This window comes from Asterias rubens, chromosome 2, assembly GCF_902459465.1.
Source record: "Asterias rubens chromosome 2, eAstRub1.3, whole genome shotgun sequence".
Classification (NCBI taxonomy): Eukaryota; Metazoa; Echinodermata; class Asteroidea; order Forcipulatida; family Asteriidae; genus Asterias; species Asterias rubens.
This window is the reverse complement of record NC_047063.1, coordinates 7,773,021-7,792,503: the sequence shown is the minus strand read 5'-3', so window position 1 is coordinate 7,792,503 and position 19,483 is coordinate 7,773,021. Positions and strand designations below refer to the sequence as shown.

The 19,483-nt window shown below is 37.2% G+C and overlaps 1 protein-coding gene across 1 annotated transcript in view; it reads left to right on the top strand.

The window, feature by feature from the left end:
- Positions 1–17,986, top strand: part of LOC117302675 — a 78,318-nt gene extending 60,332 nt beyond the window's left edge. The window contains exons 7-10 of the mRNA XM_033786663.1: positions 7,748–7,861; positions 10,017–10,163; positions 11,325–11,516; positions 15,684–17,986. Of these exons, the coding sequence (XP_033642554.1) occupies positions 7,748–7,861; positions 10,017–10,163; positions 11,325–11,516; positions 15,684–16,084 (854 nt within the window). The 3' untranslated portion in view covers positions 16,085–17,986. The remainder of the gene's footprint in view (positions 1–7,747; positions 7,862–10,016; positions 10,164–11,324; positions 11,517–15,683) is intronic.
- Positions 17,987–19,483: the final 1,497 nt, after the last annotated feature.

The following is a 19,483-nucleotide window of genomic DNA, read 5'->3' as shown; positions in this document are numbered from 1 at the left end:
CGTGGGTTTATCTAAGAAGTCACTGCGTTGATATACCCCCCCCCCCCCATTTGTTTTTTTGCGGGTCGGTTTTTTGCAATGCTAGTTTAATATGAGCTGAGCTGATTCTACTCAGAACTCATATTAACGCAATGCACTATTTAATTCTCATGGAATACATTTGAATGGACCGTTCCGGCTTTCCACTAAGCTCCGCCCACCGCGCACGTGAGCAAGACACGTGTACAAGCACTCCCAATGACATTCTGCACGATTCTGCCGCGCGTGCCAAATTATACGCGCACGCATGACCGAGTTTGTCCGACCACAATCGTTGCTGTGATTGGTCAAATGGGTGAACGCGCACAGTTTGAATGACAGGCCGGATCGGTCCATAGACCTTTACGCAAATACCGGGGCGCGCGCGTAAAGCTTGGAATTAGGTGCATTGTGGTCCAGCTGGTATCCAAATTTGATCCATATCAATCCCACAATGCGCCTCATTCAACAGTCTGCGCTTGCGCATTGGTATTTGCGATAAGGTCTATAGCTGCCACGAATTGTGAAGTTATGTGTTACCAATCATAGTTTCCAGCGGCCAAATCCGCAAGGAATACGTCAATTTCAAACAATGGGCGACGAACATCAGAAAAAATCAAACGAATAATTTTAAAGACCATTTTAGATATTCACGTTCATATGAGTAATGTAGCTTGCTGCTTCCTTACAAAATCCACTGCTGAAAAGTGGTCTAAGCTCCTTTCCAAACGATTCTGTATACGCTGATCCCTTATAATCCTTTCCTATAATAATTTAGTCTCCGAAAACCAAATGAAAACTTTGTAAATTTTTACTTTGGTGGTATTTTAAATGACAAAAGTCCAGATTTCAAATTAGGGGGAAGGAGTGCACAGGGGGGAGCATTGACATCGTCAACGCGTGATGGTACACGCCCCCCCCCCCCAACCCCCACCGCCCCTAGTTACGCCACGTGACTTAAATGTCTTGGAGGAGGAAGATTCGTTTACTGCGCATGCTCACACCAGGAAGTTGACACTTATGTGCAGTGGAGTTGACCGTCTGCTCAGCAAAGTGAAAGATTTTAAATCTTTTTGCAGCATTTTTAAGTTGAAAACTTCTTACTTTGACCGAATTTTCTTGTAAACCTAGTCGAAGAGAACCAGCATGCCGAAAAGGAGACAAGAAATTCGTAAATTTTACGGGAAAAAAGAGCGGAGAAAATTGACAATTTCATTTGACAGCGTGTGATTTGCAGTGCAAGTGCAATGGCCACCGGCACACTGTGCAACACACGTGCTACTGTGAAGGGCAAGGTAACAACAAGAAGTTGGATTGTGTTCTCGAGGAAATTGAAAAACTCGAACATTTAAGAAGTTTGTCACCGTTGGGTAAGCTGTAGGACAAAGTTGTAATTAATGATGAAGATAAACGAGACGTGTAGAATTTTTTTTTGAGATTTGAGTCTTAATTTAATTAAATTATCAAATAGGCCCCCTATCAGATTTGGATTGTAAAAATAAACAGACTTCCTACCCTACTCCAGCTAGGGCTAGCCCCATAAATTGGTCCAATCCACTCCAATCCACTGGGCGATATCACGATATTATCGAATATCGCGATATTAATTTGGACACGATTTTGATATCGGATGGATTTGGTTTTAATCGAAATATCGATATATCGCGATATATTGATATATCGATTAAATATCGCAATGTATTTGCTAGCTGAGACATCTTGAACCCCATAGGTTTGGAGTAAAACCAGAAGAATAGGTCATTAAAACACCTCTCTTATGCTAGGACTGTCTCTTCTACAACTTTCACTTGGAGTTTTACGACTGATGATGTCAAATTTCATTAATCGCGATTATATCGAATATCGCGATATATTGTCGGCGATATATCGTGAATAAAATAAATCGATATCGCCCAAGCTTACACTGACGTTATAGCTAGGGCCAGTGCAATCCATTGATTGGGAAAGTTCCACTTTAACTTATTTATGTCAAATTATCCTTATGACAGAATGTACACAAACATGAAATGACAGGCACTGTGAATACTGAACTTAAATATTGCAACAGGCCTGTAAATTCATCTTTGAACATGTTGAAAGAGGGACTTTTTCTTTTTCATAGGGCTCTTCCGTTGGAAAATCTTAAAGGAACCATTGCCTTGGATCGGACGAATTGGTCTATACAAAGCTTTTGAAACCGTTTGTGATAAAATGCACCCGTATGGTTAGAAAGAGGTTTTAAAAGTAGAATACAATGATCTACACAAATATGCCTCGAAATTGCGTGGTTATCCTTTTACCTCTTCGACTAACACGGTCGGCCATTTATGGGAGTCAAATTTTTGACCATAAATGGCCGACCGTGTTAGTACGCAAAGTTAAACAACAAACCCATTCATTTTTGAGGCAAATGTGTGTATATCATTGTATTATACTTTGACAACATCATTCTAACCATACATTTAATAAGAAACAGTTGCAGACGCTTTTCAAAGACCAACTCGACCCATTCAAGGCTACGTGTTCCTTTAAAGTCAATGATGGAGAACTTTTGAAGGGCGTATAGTGCTCTCTAGATTTTCATACTCCATTTTAATAATTACATAAATACATAAAGTCATGCCTGTGACGCCACAGTGTTACGAAGAGACTGCTGACTGTAAACCAAGTTTTTCAGCCGTGCATTCCATAGGGATGAATTTTTTGGGAAGTGAGATCCTGATAAATTCTTTAAAAAAAATATATATATAAATGCCCTAGAAAGTGGTGGCCATCCCATTTAAGAATTGAAGAAGAATCCTTCCTGCCCCCCCCCCCCTCCAAAAAAGAGTAAATAAATAAATAAATAAATAAATAAATAAATAAAACAAAACAAACAAATAAATAAATAAAAAAATTAAAAAATAAATGAATAAATAAAGAACGAAAGAAAGAAATAGATATTAATAAATAAAAATTACACAACACCTCAAAAACAAAAACACTACTCTTAACTTCTCAACAGGCCATAAAATCACTCTTGTATTGTAGGTCAGACAACAAAGTTTGCAACTACACAATGTACATGTAGCATACAAAACTAAAAAAAAATTAAAAATCAGCTGCTTTGTAGAAAGAATCTGCCTTTCTTGAGAAAAAAATTTGCAAGAAAGAAAACACAATTCTGCACCAGGCACCACATTTTAACAGATTTGATTTGATGTTTTTAATGAATGCTGAACTTTATTTTCCTTTTTTAATATTTCTTCCCGGGAATGGGTAGCTCAAAGGAAAATTCAAGTCTACATTTCAGCATGCGGCAGAACTCGCCCGCACTCATGTTCAAAGGAATTAAAAGAGTGTAGCAAGCAGCAATGTCAAGACCACCACAGAACATGTAGAGCCCTAATTTATTTTTTTTCTGTTCATGATTTCGACACTCTGTAATTGTTAAAACCTTTTCAGCAAACCTATGTACTGTTTAGTGTCAATGTACCGTCTTTCATGATTTCGACACTCTGTAATTGTTAAAACCTATTCGGCACACATACTGTTTAGTGTCAATGTACCGTCTTTCAGTCAGTTGTCAGACGCCTGCAAAATGTCAAGAGAATATTAGTGGAAACTTGTTCTTGTTGACATTCAAAGCTGCAGTGTCATCTTTATTTATTTATATATTAATTTCTATTGAAAGTACAGAATAAAAATATAAAAAAGCAACCTAGGCACAAAAAGTCGGACCGAAACCATCAAAACATCAAAATTTGGTAATTACAACAATAGCCAATATATTACAATACAAATATGCTGACAATATTTCCAATTTAAAGTTTTGAGTTCATATAGATGTATTTCAGACCTTGGACTTCGCTCTTGAAGGGGCGTAGCGATTTTCCTCTGGTAAGGGGCACCTCATGAGGAAAATGTTAATTTGTACTGGAACCTCGGACTGGGAACTTAAATAAAAGCAATAAGTATAGGGCACGGCAGCAATTGCTGTAGGTGCTGTGGGTTAAGTCAATGCCTCATGTTTTGTTGTATAAAATTGGCAGAAAAGATGATAAACTTGTTTCTTTGGTAAAAATGTCTTGAACCCTCTTGCATTCATTATGGAAATTTATGTCAACAGGGCTCACTCTTGCACGGAGGCATTGTCAAGTACAAACTGCTATGAGCTAGTTAACACCACTTCTCAACTTGCCCTGTGGGCTAATAAAGACCTTGCAACCAATACTTGTGAAAACTTCTCATATTTCTTCCTTTTTAGATTAAATATAGATGTGAATAATCATACTTTAAAAGTGTGTTCATTTATTTTTGAGTTGTGTGAATGGACTTTCTTTGACCATTAAACTGGTTGTGATTGCTACTATTAGCACTTCAGAAAAACATGACAATAATTAATCTTAGGCCTTGAGTCGAGGAGGTCAAAATTGTCCAATGACTTAAGATTTTCCAACAAGTGCCCTTTGCAAAATGTAAATGGCCTTGTCCTCTTAAAGATATAATCAAGGCCGTATGAATCTATAAAACTTCCTCAGGGCAAATAATACAATTTCTAAGCCCAGTGATGAGCTACTTTACAAAAAGCATAGCGCAAGGCCTGGGGCTGATTCACTAAGCACTAAGATTCATCCTATGATGCGTTGTCGGTATCACCATAGTAACATACATTTGTATTGTGTCGTCACACTTTGCTTTCAATTAAGAATAAAGATGGATTTCCACTTAAATAAATTTAAATCTTTGTAAAAGCGAGCCTTAGACAAATTTTAAACAAAATTTGGAGAGAAATGTTTGAATGGTTAAATCACACCCCAAAAAAACCTCCAGTTGAATCTTGTTACTCTGATCCAAGCAGGCTCATCACTTTTATCATTGCACTTGCAAACAAATTCACAGCCCACTTGGATAAAAAAAAACAAAGAGACACAATTGAAGCATTGCTGCATTGCAAAAACATGTTCATGCTCATAAGAATAAATTATAAAAAAATAGTAAGCTGCCTGACTTTTCGACCCTAGCAGAGTCTTTCTCGAAGGCTAAATGACAACATAAACTTTATGTTTCACTTAGTTACCTGTTCATGTCATTTAGCCTTCGAGAAAGACTCTGCTAGGGTCGAAACGTCAGGCCATTAACTATTTTTTGCATTTATACTCTCGGTCCATTTGGTTGGTAAGTTGTTTGCAACAGCTAATTATATTTTCTCAAGAACAAATTATACCACTGCTTACCATTCAAATTGGATCTGAAGATTCATTACATTTGAAACTGAAGGGTTTATTTGGAATCGTTCATTTCTATTTTTGATCTCTAAGATCAGAACAACATTGGTATCTAGGGTTACTCTTTCATCGGTAATCTGTATTTGAGACGATGATATTATTGTTGTGTTGTTTTCCGTAACAATAATCTTGTGATGTAAACATCAAATAAATCAAGAAATGAGGCAGTGAACGAGTTTCCCCTCGCCCCAATTTCCTGGCGATCAAATCTTATTGCTTGCTACATCAATCATCAAATGAGTTTTACTGTTCAATTACTGTGTTAGTTGCATGACAGATCAGCTCATAGTAATGAAGCTGTCACATTATTGAAGCTTTATACGTATCAATATGACCTCCATTGCATCTTAAAGTCAGACTACCTAATTGGACACATGTTTACCAGGTGAACTGTATAAATATCAAAACAAGAGGATTAGAGTGAATGTACTTTTCAACCATTTTTTCATTACTTGCAAATTATATTAAAGGAACACGTTGCCTAGGATCGGTCGAGTTGGTCTTTGAAAAGCGTCCTGTAACCGTTTGTTATAAAATCGATATGGTTAGAAAGATGTTTTAAAAGTAGAATACAATGATCTACACAAAAATGCCTCGAAATTGCGTAGTTTTCGTTTTACCTCGTCGACAAACACGGTCGGCCATTTATGGGAGTCAAAACTTTGACTCCCATATATGGCCTACCGTATTAGTGTGCGACGTAAAATGAAAACCGTGCAATTTTGAGTGATACTTGTGTGGATCATTATATTCTACTTTTAAAACATCTTTCTAACCATATGCATTTCATTACAAACGGTTTCAAACGCTTTTCATCGACCAACTCGTCCGATCCAAAGGCAACGTGGATCGGTCGAGTTGGTCTTTGAAAAGCGTCCTGTAATCATTTGTTGTAAAATGTATGGTTAGAAAGATATTGTAAAAGTAGAATACATGTACAATGATCTACACAAATATGCCTCGAAATTGCGTGGTTTTCTTTTTACCTTGTCTACTAACATGGTCGGCCATTTATGGGAGTCAAAATTTTGACTCCCATAAATGGCCGACCGTGATAGTTCGCGACGTAAAAGGAAAACCGTGCAATTTCGAGTGATACTTGTGTGGATCATTATATTCTACTTTAACAACATCTTTCTAACCATATGCATTTCATAACAATTGGTTTCAAACGCTTTTAATAGACCAACTCCTCCGATCCAAAGCAACGTGTTCCTTTAACAAAGAAACAACAAGATAGCCTTTCCATACCCGTCCATTAGGGCTAGAATTTGGGGGAAACATCCACAAAATCGCAGGGCTTGCAGGTCACTACACATTTATTACCAGAACAGACGTTCTTTTTACAAGATAAGAGTTAAAAATAGAAAAGAAATGTCCACACACTTCAACATGTGTAATGTTTTTAGTTGAAAAAGGAGTAAGGGAAATCTATCTCATTTGTTTTTAAAAGGTATAAGCATACATACATGTATAATGTATGTATCCATACTCAACAGATATGATATTTGTCAGTCTAACCAGTCTGAAAAACCTTAACCACTGGACTTTATCGGTCGTGTGTTTTACCGGCCCAATGCTAAAATAGCTGGCCTCTGTCATGTCTGTGGTAAGGTCTAGTGTTAAATTCGAACCCTGATCCAACAATCCAGGGGGGCAGGTTTTGGGTCCCCATCATGGGAAAATAAAGTTTGGGCTGCAGTCATAGCAGAAGGGTGTGTGTCTGTGTGTCCTTCAGACACAGTTGTAAATTTGAACACCCTGTTTTGTCTGTCATTTACATGTATTGTAACTTGTAATGCATTGGACACCCAAATTGTTAAATTTCCAGCATACATAATATAGACAGTGTCCTTCCTGGCTAAAATCTTGACTGCAGTGGGAATTGTGCTTTCATTTCAAAGGTGTTAAATAACTACATGGACAGTAGAGCGGTGCGAATCCCACTCAGTAAGATCCCAATTACCATGAAGTTTGTATTTAAGGGTTGTCAAACTTTACTGCATGGTCTTCCTTTAGAACATTTTTTTACAGGGTAGGAGGTGTGAGCAGCTTCAACAACTCCTCTCTTCTTTCCTTGAACTTATAAAGCCTGTAGGCTGCGATGGTGAGCAGTGATAATCACAAAACTGTAGTCAAACAGAAATTAGAAGAGAAAAAGATTGCTTGAACGTGATGAAAACCTGGTAGATTGAGCATGTCTTATTGCTATCTTGAGGCACAATGCACTCAGGTCATTGCACCGCTTCGCTCCTTCCAAGTGATATCTATCTTAGCACTCATCATCTTCTTATCTGCACTGAGAAAGCCCAGAAGGAACACCTTAAGTACGTCCGTGATCTCAAGCTATCGCAGTCTGACAATCTTCTGGTCTGGAAGGACACCCCCCCTAATTCATCTCTACAGAACTGTCCTTTTAACTGATTTGTTCTCCTGAATTTTTTTTCTTTCTTCTTAATTAGACTCCAGCGACTGCACCTGCGAAAATGGAGGTACATGTACCGTTAGAGACAACTACCTTATCTGTCTGTGTCCGGATGATTTCACCGGTGAACGGTGCCAGTACATCGGCAGACGTGAGTATTTTATAAGACAATCCCTGAAGGTGGTTTATTAGAGGTTACCCTTTAGTTTGGTGTGACCTTTGATGTTTTGAGATGTTGTCTGAATACAGATAGCGGATAACATTTCAGTTTTAGACACTGGCTGTTAAGCAACTCAACTTGAGAGAAGTTGGTTCATGTTAGGTTTGAGTCGCAGATGTGGATATGAAACAATTCCTAAGTGGTAAGTACTTGTACTATGGTTTGTTAAATGCAGGCCGAAATTCACCTTCAGTTTAATAACAAAAAACAAATACAACTATACTGTCTATTTATTTTCTACCCACAACTGTCTCCGCCTTGGCTTTCCCCAAAACTGTCTCCTCCTCAATCTCTACCCAACACCATCTTCTTTTCCTCAAACTCTACCCAACACCGTCTTCTTTTCCACAAACTCTACCCAACACCGTCTTCTTTTCCTCAAACTCTACCCAACACCATCTTCTCCTCCTCAAACTCTACCCAACACAGTCTCAACCCAACCTACATGTAGTTTCCCTATCCTCAATGTCTACTGAAGCTCATCTCCCCCTCCCCCTCTACCCAAAACTGTCTCCTCAGTCTCTCCCCAAAACTGTCTCCTCCTCAATCTCTACCCAACACAGTCTTCTTTTCCTTAAACTCTACCCAACGCCGTCTTCTTTTCATCAACCTATACCCAACAAGGTCTTCTTTCCTCAATCTCTACCCAACACCATCTCAACCCAACCAGTTTTCCTTTCCTCACCCTCTACTAAAGCCCATCTCCTTCTCAATTCTGACCCATCACCCTCTCCTCCTTAATCTCTACTAAGCCAGGCCTACTAGTGGGACTAGTGTTGAAGTCGTGACTATTGATTGCTTAGTCGAGTTGTGACTACTGTTTTTCAACTACTCAGTTAATTGTGCCGCTACAAAAATAGTCACGGCTAGCTGCTTGGTGCACCAAGTGTGTTGCTCATGACCATACAGCAAAATTTGCTTAATACGAAACTCGATCTGACATCAGTGACACAATCCTTCAATCCTTTCAGCGTGAATTGTACTATATTTTGCCTGTGGCAAACAATATGCTGCATTGCATCTTTGGAATAAAAATTGGTCGCTAGTGTCAAATTCGCAACTATTTGAAGCGTGACAAATCGAGTAGTATACTTCACTTGTTGCCAAGGCCTAATCTCTCCCCAACTCTGTCCCATTCTGCCATGCATCACCTGACTTCAATCTTTTGTTTTTGCACTTGCTTGCCATGTCAGTTTACTGTTGTCCCTGCCACCCTTACATGTACCTCCCAATCACCAAACCCACCCTCTTACTTCAACCCTTCCCTTAACCCCCCCATCTAAACCAACCATCTCCAAAGTCTCTTAAATATTTTCTTCACTAGGTGCATTATTTTTTTTCTCTAGAATGCTGGGTTCAGGTGTTTGAATCTCACCTGACTTGCCTGTGGATTTTAGTATTTCACACATGACTTGCATTACCAAATTTAATATTTTATGACCTTTAAGATAAACAACTGTGATGCCTACTCTAATGTTCTTTACAGTTTGTTCCAAGATTATTGTTCCTTTAAGTTGTGCATATTATTTCTTGTATCTATCTTGAATGTAGATTGCCTTATGTTAAGTTGGAATGTCTTTTTCAACACGTGTTCATAATATAAGGTTTTATCCCTCGGTGTTTTCTTTGTTATATGCTTTTTGATTCAATCATGATCTCTTTCCTATGCTGATAAATTATTTATCATGACAATATTAATGTAATCTAAATTATGATGTAAGCTTGGGTTTGCTATTGAGAATATTATATTGAATGAACCGTTTATAATAGTATATATCACAATAGAACAACATATCTCAATCCGGATGCAATTTTGTCCCAACCTTTCCATATAAAACATCTCCACAACCATCTATCCCTGAATCTCTCTCTTGAATATTTCAACATTATTTACATGTGTCAATTTTCAAGTTTTATACCCGTACGCTCTTTGCAATATATGTTTTTCTGATGTATGCTTGTTTTCTTTTTATGTGCAGTTTGTCATGACATCCCCCCCCCAAAAAAAACCTGAAGTAATATTATTTACTCCACTGTAATTGTAACTCTGTTAAATTCAACTTCTTGTTCTTATCAATCTTTGTAGGAAAGCATGTGAGTGCAGTTATCTCTCGTTGTAACTGTAAGAATGGAGGAACTTGTACGCCAACCAGCTCAGGTTTTGGCTTTGTTTGTAACTGCCTACCAGGATTCGGAGATTATGACTGCAGCCAGAATGACAGCCTGGTGCGAGGTAAGTCGTTAATGACTGCAGCCAGAATGACAGCCTGGTGCGAGGCAAGCCATTTATGACTGCAGTCAGAATGACAACCTGGTGCGAGGCAAGCCATTTATGACTGCAGCCAGAATGACAGCCTAGTGCGAGGCAAGTCAGTTATGGCTGCAGCCAGAATGACAGCCTGGTGCGAGGCAAGCCATTTATGACTGCAGCCAGAATGACAGCCTAGTGCGAGGTAGGTCATTTATGACTGCAGCCAGAATGACAGCCTGGTGCATGCGAAGTCATTTGGTGCATGCTCAGGTTTTGGCATTGTTTGTAACTGCCTACCAGGATTCGGAGATTATGACTGCAGCCAGAATGACAGCCTGGTGCGAGGTAAGTCGTTAATGACTGCAGCCAGAATGACAGCCTGGTGCGAGGTAGGTCATTTATGACTGCAGCCAGAATGACAGCTTGGTGCATGCGAAGTCATTTATGACTGCAACTAGAATATACAGCCTGGTGCGAGGTAGGTCATTTATGACTGCAGCCAGAATGACAGCCTGGTGCAAGGCAAGCCATTTATGACTGCAGCCAGAATGAAAGCCTCGAATAGAATTTAGATTTATAGCAACCATTCAAGTATTTATCCACTTCGCCATTTTATGTAATGCCCTCACACACGCATCCTGAGCGCTATTTTTGGGAAGTCAAAGTGCTCCAAAGTAATTGACTCCCAAAGTCGCTGAAATGGTAGATTCACATTGTGGCTGCAGTGTGTTCTGTGTCAAGCAAGGGGTATGCTACCGTTATCAAGTATTTATGTGCTGCAGTACTTGCAATTGCAAGGTTGTAGGTTTGAACCTCGCCAAGCTAAACGCTGATTTGACTATGAATACATATTGTATATATATGTATTGTCACCTACGTGTAATTACTGAATCACAGTTTTTTGTTTTTTTGCAAATCATAAGCATCAAGAATAAACCAATGGCTGTATGAAAGAGATCATTGCCAGCTTGGCGTTTATATTTATGCCCTTTTGGGAGCTTTGCCGAGTCCCCTTGTTGGGATCATCTGAACAAACAAACTTGTAAATAAAGTACACGTACCACAGGGCGAACTAAAGATTGATATTGGTTAATTTTCAAAATAAGTATAAAAGTGTTCTTTCTTTCATTACTGGTTTTCAAGGGGGCGCTTCATCGACTGAGTATGGTATCGCCATGGGGGCGGCTGTGGTGGCAGTCTTGTTGGTCCTCTTTGGAGTAGGACTCTGTCTGTGTGTGATCTTGCAGTACCTCAAGCAACAACGAGAAGGACCGGATGGGCAATATAGACCGGCACTCAGCAGAGATGTGTACAGTGTTGAAGCTGTTAATATTGGTGAGTTAGATCTGAATAATGAACACTGATGTTTCCAACAAATTCAGTTGAATGTTTTGTTTATGTCTAATATTCATTCTGAGTTTATTGACCTACATGAAGTTATTATAGCAATAACCATTTTGTACTGTTTCAACTTCTATCTTAATTGTTTTCACTTGGTTTTGTATGTTGATGTATTATCACTGAGTATTGACCAATTGACATTTGCTCTGTATGCATGGTATGCTCAAGTCTCAAACAAATGACCAACTTGCAATTTTTTGTTTTCTACTTTTTATTGTTCACAATTACTATTCTTTTATGTCATATCAATTTTGCATTTTACTGTATTTTAATGTATTGTCACTTTGCACTGATCCCTTGTTCTCAACCAAAAGAACAAGAACCAACTTGAATGTGAACATTTGATTTCAAATTATTATTGTTCACAATGAATGCAGTTTTATGTCATATCAATTTTGCATTTTATTGTATTTTGATTATTATCAATTTGCATTGACCAACTGACTCTTGCTTTGTTCTCAAATCTCAACCAAAAGAGCAAGGACTAACTTGGGATATTTGATTTCAAATTATTCTTGTTCACAATCAATGCATTTGTATGTCCTATCAATTTCTCATTTTACTGTATTTTGATGTACATTGTATTTTCACTATCAACTGACCCTTGCTTCTTGTTCACATTTCAACCAAAAGAACAAGAGCCAATTTGCAATATTTGATTTCAAATTATTATTGTTCACACAATGCATTTTTATGTCCTATCAATTTTGCATTTTACTGTATTTTGATGTATTATTCCTGTTACACTGATCAACTGACCCTTGCTTCTTGTTCACATTTCAACCAAAAGAACTAGAGCCAATTTGCAATATTTGATTTCAAATTATTATTGTTCACACAATGCATTTTTATGTCCTATCAATTTTGCATTTTACTGTATTTTGATGTATTATTCCTGTTACACTGATCAACTGACCCTTGCTCCTTGTTCACATCTCAACCAAAAGAACAAGAACTAGCTTGTGATATTTGATTTCAAATTATTATTATTGTTTACAAACAATGCATTTTTATGTCCTATCAATTTTGCATTGTATTGTATTTTGATGTATTATTCCTGTTACACTGATCAATTGACCCTTGCTCCTTGTTCACATCTCAACCAAAAGAACAAGAACTAGCTTGTGATATTTGATTTCAAATTATTATTGTTTACAAACAATGCATTTTTATGTCCTATCAATTTTGCATTGTATTGTATTTTGATGTATTATTCCTGTTACACTGATCAACTGACCCTTGCTCCTTGTTCACATCTCAACCAAAAGAACAAGAACTAGCTTGTGATATTTGATTTCAAATTATTATTATTGTTTACAAACAATGCATTTTTATGTCCTATCAATTTTGCATTGTATTGTATTTTGATGTACAGTGTATAACACTTTCCACTGACCAAATGACCCTTGACCCTTGTTCCTTGTTCAAATCTCAACCAAAAGAGCAAGGACCAACTTGCAATATTTTATTTTAAGTTATTATTGTTTACAATTGATGCATTTTTATGTCATATCAATTTTGCATGTTATTGTATTTGGATTATATTAGCAATTTGCATTGACCAACTGACCCTTGCTCCTTGTTCAAATCTAAAACAAAAGAACAATGACCAACTTGTGTTATTATTTTGATTTCAAGTTATTATTGTTCACAATCAATGCATTTTATAACCTAAGCTTTGCATTTTTATGTTTAGCACTGTGCAAAAACAACCTGACCCTTGCTAATCCTTAAATCTCAAACAACAGAGCAAGGAATACCTTGCAATATTTGATTTCAACTTATTTTTGTTCACACCTGTTGTATTTTTATGTCCACAATTTAGTTTTTTGATGTTTTAGCACTGTACACTGACAAACTGAACCTTGCTCTTGCTCAAATCTCAAACAAAAGAGCAAGGAATACCTTGCATTATTTGATTTCAATATATATTGTTCACAATTGTTGAATTTTTATGCCCTATCAATTGTGTACGTTGCTGTAATCTCAAACTATCCAAAGAGCAAGGACCAACTTCCAATACTTTGATTTCTACTTCATGTTGTTCGCAATTTTTGTTAGCTATACTTTTTGTGTCCTATTAACTTAGCATTTTATTGTATTTTGATGTTTTATCACTTTGCAGGACCAACTTGCAGTATTTGATTTCATCTCATAGCAATGCATTTTTATGTCTGATTATTTTGTGTATGTTTTAGCACTGAACACTGGCGAAATGACCCAGTTCTTGCTCAATCCCAAACAAAAGAGCAAGGACCAGCTTGCAATATTTGATTTCAATGTTTTATTGTTCACAGTACCAACCAACCTACAATATTTTGATTTAAACTTATGACAATGCATTTTTATGTCTGATTATTTTTTGTATATTTATGTTTTAGCACTGAACACTGGCGAAATGACCCTTGTTCTTGCTCAAATCCCAAACAAAAGAGCAAGGACCAACTTGCAATTATTTGATTTCAAATTGATATTGTTCAACTATGTTTTTTTGTCCAACATCTTTGTATTTTGACCAACTGACCATTGCTCTTTGCTCAAATCTCAAACAAAATAGCAATGACATTTTGCAAAATTTGAATTCAACTTATTATTATTCACAATCAATGCAATTTTAGGTCAGCTATCAATTTTGTAATTTGATGTATTGATCATATGACACACTGACCCTTGCTCTTTGCTCAAATCTCACACAATTCATAGAGCATTAACAAACTCAAATATTTTGATTTCTACTTGTTATTGTTTGCAATTGCTATATTTTTATGTCAAATCAAATTTGTATTTCTTATATTTTGATGTACTAGCCATGTGCACTGACCAACTGACCCTTGCTCCACGCTCAATTGTCAAACAAAAGAGCAATGACCAACTCGTAATATTTTCGTTTCAACTTGTCATTGTTCATAATCGATGCATTTTAATGTTATATCAGTTTGTGTATTTTGATGTACATGTACATGTATAAGCACTGTGCACTGACAAACTGACCCCTTGCTATACAATTGTCAAATCTCGAACAAAAGAACACTGTAACCAAATTGTAATATTTTGATTGATACTTATTTCTGTTCACTTGCAGAGTCCAAATTTGGAAGCTCAAAATAGACCGATCCAGTAGGCTCCGCCCACGACGCACGTGTGAGCAAGAACACGTGGGGCTCTCCAATGCCTTACTGCACAACTCTGCCGCGCGCGCCAAGCATACGCGCACGCATGTCGGACCTATGTGTCGGACCTTCAATGCATTTTGATTGGTCAATACGCAATGGGGCGGAGCTTAATGGATCGGTCTATTGTGACTGGGCCCAGAAAATTGTGCACAAGACCAGAGTCAAAATGAAGACAAAACTTCCTGAGTCCTGACCTGACACAGTTTATCATGCTTTTAACTGTTTTTAGTTGAACGATCAAGCACTGAATGACATTTGAGATCTCATCTGTCTTTTTAGGTGTATTACTCAACAGAACAGAAAGTGTTTTTTTTCAGAACCAGAAGGTCAATATTTGAACATAATTTCTTTCTGGTCAAGATATTACACATTAAGGTACTGTTGTTCCCTAAAATGACTTGCTTCAGGCACCCTGTCAAGTGTCCAATTAAAGCCCTGTCGTTATTACTATTCCTACTTCTTGTTTGTTGTATTTTATTTTGATGTTTATGCGATGCAATTCAGCATTTTTAGGCTGCAAAGTGTTTACATAACAAACCAACAATAATAATATCTATATAAATAATGTTTGTCAGTCTGTCTGTATGTTAATAAATTTGTTTTTTAGGCCTACGTTAAGTTTAAATACTTAGCTGTACTAATCCCCCAATTTTCAAATTCAGTCAACTAGCAGGAGATCTTAGTGATACTAACAACTTATGTTATCTAGTTATGCTTGAAAAATAAATTGTTATCCATATCAATTACAGGCCTAATCTGTCCATAAACAATTAATTCCAAATTAATTTTCTTCAAATGATAATCTTTTTTGATTTTAAGCTTTCACAAATGTTCATTTTTTTTGAAGTTATAATGTTCTTGATTGATGCTTTCATAACTGAGTATTGAAATTTCCCACAATTGAAACGAATATTTGTATTTTACACAGGTCTAAACTCTGTGGAGCCGAATGATTACATCCCTCCAAGCTACCACCAATGTACGCATCATTCATCTCGTACCAGCATGGCTAGCCCAGACGGCTCCATGGATGGTACCCTGACTCCTACCAATCCAAACTATCAACGTCACATCTGCAGACAACAGCGAACCCCAGAAAGCCCCCCACCAAACTATGACACCATACTGAAACTGGCACGAGATCTCAGCCCATTTTATCGGATGTTTACAAGTAAAGGGAGCTTAAACTTTAGTGAGACAAGGTCCCCACCCACAAGTTTAAGAGATCAGGACAGTGTGCCGAATACAGGGTCGTTAAATACGCCGAGCACACCGTGCAATGAGTGCTTTGAAATGAGGAATATGCCAGATGTCAAGGAAGGTACGTGATCGGTGGGATGCTAGCCAATCAGAGAATAGTATTGGCTGATGATGTCATGTGTGCCTGGAGTCATGGGATGCTACTGTGTTGACATTATATGCACTATCGTAGGATGGCTTCCGTGGTTGCTATAGGAACGACTAGCGAGAAAGATTTTACCCAAATGTCACTCCTTCCGTTATTCTCTATTCAAAACCATGGAGTTAAAGCAAAAAGTGATGCAATCAAGTGAACTGAGTCATAATCAACATTATAAGGAACACAAATGGGGCAAAAAATTACATTTGATTTAAAATAATAAACAAATTCTATATTTAAATGCCAAAATATTTTATTCTGTTTTGACAAATGAACCTTGAAAACTTCCTTCCTGATAGATAATATCAAACGGAGGTTAAAATTAGCCTTGAAAGAAAGTGTGCCAATGTACGTATTTTCAATTAACAAATCAATTTTGAACCCCTTGATCTCAGTTTTATTCTCTCATATCTTGTTTTGTTCCTACTTTCACAACTTTACAACTTTTGAGCCAAAACTTAAAGTGATATCAACATTGGGTCTCAACAACACTAAAGCATAGTTTATGCTTGTTTTAAATGAATAAAAAAAATGACCTGAGTAACCGAGTTGTGAACTACTCATTTTGCTTTATTGTATCACAAATAGAAACAGGAAAAGGAAGTTTCATTTTGTGTGAAGTTGAATTGTTTCTTGCAGTTCTTTAATCATTTTGTTGACTCAGTTTGTAGTATCCCCCCCCCCCAACACAACACTTTCCTCACAGCTTCCCTACCTACTACATTTAGTAATCTCTTCTTCTGCAAACCAAGACAGTAAGAAACACTGTCAGTATGACTTTAAGAAAATTTCATGAAAGGGTCTCGAGTGTTCCTAGAACAAATTTCCTCAGTACTTCTAAACTAAAGCTGTATTTTTTTAATCTATGCATAATTTAGATCTTCAGGCATGATGTTGGTCCTGGGGGAAAAAGTAGGAACATTTTATTAAACACAGGGCTGACCTACATGTTCATAAAGGATTTAATAGGGCTTTTAGAGTATTTCATCACAGTTTGTCTGATTTTTCCAGAGGGCGAAAAAAGAAATCGGAAACCGGACTAATGTAGGACGAATATCATGCCTGAATCTTATATTAGAGAACAAGTACAGTTAAATAAATGTGAAAACTCCAACCGAAGAACCTACAGGCGTATGTCGTCTTGAGGATGTAAACAATGTTCTCTTTGACGTGTACAAGAAGTAGAGCAGAGAGGTTCTTGAGTAAGAATGCCGGAAGTAGAACAGATTTCTCAGGGTTTCAAAGTAAACAGTAATGATAAAAAGTAGTCAACTTTAGAACGAGTCGACGAAAAGTATTGGTGTATAAGTAGGCCTTCAGAAATAAATGTCTACACGAACTAAAAAGCATTGAAGAATTGGTAAAGGTACCGAAGCAGGTACTTTACAAAAATTACATGCATACCTTGGCATATAAAATAAATGAAAACTCTAATGGCTTATTACCTGCAGTCACAGTACTATGATTTATATAACAAATATATAAATAAAAAAAAGTGTATTAAGTGCACTATTTTGCTTTGAAAGAGATTTAGACAAATATAGATGACATTTTATATTTCTTGCAATTATGATGTTAGTAATTTATTTCTATATGGCACTTGTATTTATTGATCACTTGGGAAGTTTGATCTCATGAATTATGTGTAAATTTCTGCCAGTTTTTGTGGCAAAAAAAAATAAAACAACAGTTTAAATGCAATTTTTTGTCAATGTGGTCAGCAGTTTTAAACAGTGAAAACTCAATGCACTTTAAGAAATTCACTCAGTGAATGGTTTTCCCAAAGAACAAAATGTACAAATAAATACTAAGTTTTTAACAAAGTATTCAAAGATTATTAGTTGTTTGAAGCTTAACTTAGTTGCCTCTGATAGAGACCTCTCTGATTGAACTTGTGTTGCCAAACAGCTACATTACCAAATCGAAATATGAACCCAGAGTGTGTACAATAGTTTCTGTAAAATAGCTATAAATATTATATGCGTGTATGGAATTTGAATGGGCTATTTTCAGTGACTAGTAGGCTACAGAGTGCTTGGTACCCTAATCATGGCCCAATTTCATTGCTCCTGCTTACCGTAAGCTGAAAATCAACTGGTTATAATGGTATTATACTCGGTACTTGGCACCCTACTCGGTACTCGGAACTCGGTATTCAGACTCCTTGAGTACCATTTTGATAGTACTTGTACTCATCTCGCAAAATATTGGCACTCAAAGTCCAAATAATCTGTGATACTCAACTGGAAATTGTGCTCAAGGTCAAATTACCACTTTCCTAACCTAAATTAATGCAATGAATGGAAGAATAAAGCTCTCGAATGCAAACAAAAGGTGAAATTTAAGCTACCTATGGCTCATGAAGAAAGTTATCATAACAAGCAAAAGACAACGCCTTTGTTCCTCATTGCTATTTTTTTTTAAAGACTCGTGCTTGTACTCGGAGATCCAAGTACTTGGTACTCCGCTTTTAGACTTGTTGCCCATAATTACATGTATATCAGATACCCAGTATTGGGGCACTCGTCAAGTACTCGTTTGACCAAGTACTTATTCTTGTGTTCTATTCAGCCACCCTAGTACAACTTGACCGACTCATACTGGAGATCCAAGTACTTGGCGGTCGGCTTTTGAAATGCTGCTCATAATGAGTTCTCGGTATTGGGGAACTGTCCAAGTACTCGTTGGACCAAGTACTTTTTCTTGTGTACTATTCAGCCACCCTAGTACAACTTAACCGACTCAGACTTGGTACTTGGCTATTGGACTTGCTACTCATAATCAAAGTACTCTGTGTGGGGGCACTTGTCAATTACTTGATGGCCTCCTTTGAGTACTAAGTCACTCTAGTTCACGGCAGGACTTGATACTCGACGAAGAAGTACTCGACTACAATACTGGCTCAGGCCTGATACTTCACGGAGGCAACGGAAGCGATTGCCTCCGTTGCCCCTTGTCATTGCCTTGGTGCCCTTGAAATGCTCTAGTAGAAATTTACAATTTCCTCATAGGGTGCCCTTTGCCAAAGAGAAAATGCCTTGGTGCCCTTGCCCTTTCAAAAACGAAGCATACAGCCCTGTGGCTATTTGTATGATGCACTTTTCTCTTTCTTGACCAAAGCACACGTTTCAATGCACAGAATGCCTGTACGTTACATTACAACGAATTATTTCCTCAAGAGTCGTCGTCTTATATTCCTTGGGCTTTAAGGTATAGTAGTGCTTGAGAAAAAATTCTATCAACCAACTTTGCCACTATACCATATTATGTGTGTGTGTTTTTCTTACAAGACTTCTCTTTGAATTACCTTATAAGCATCTTGTATAATT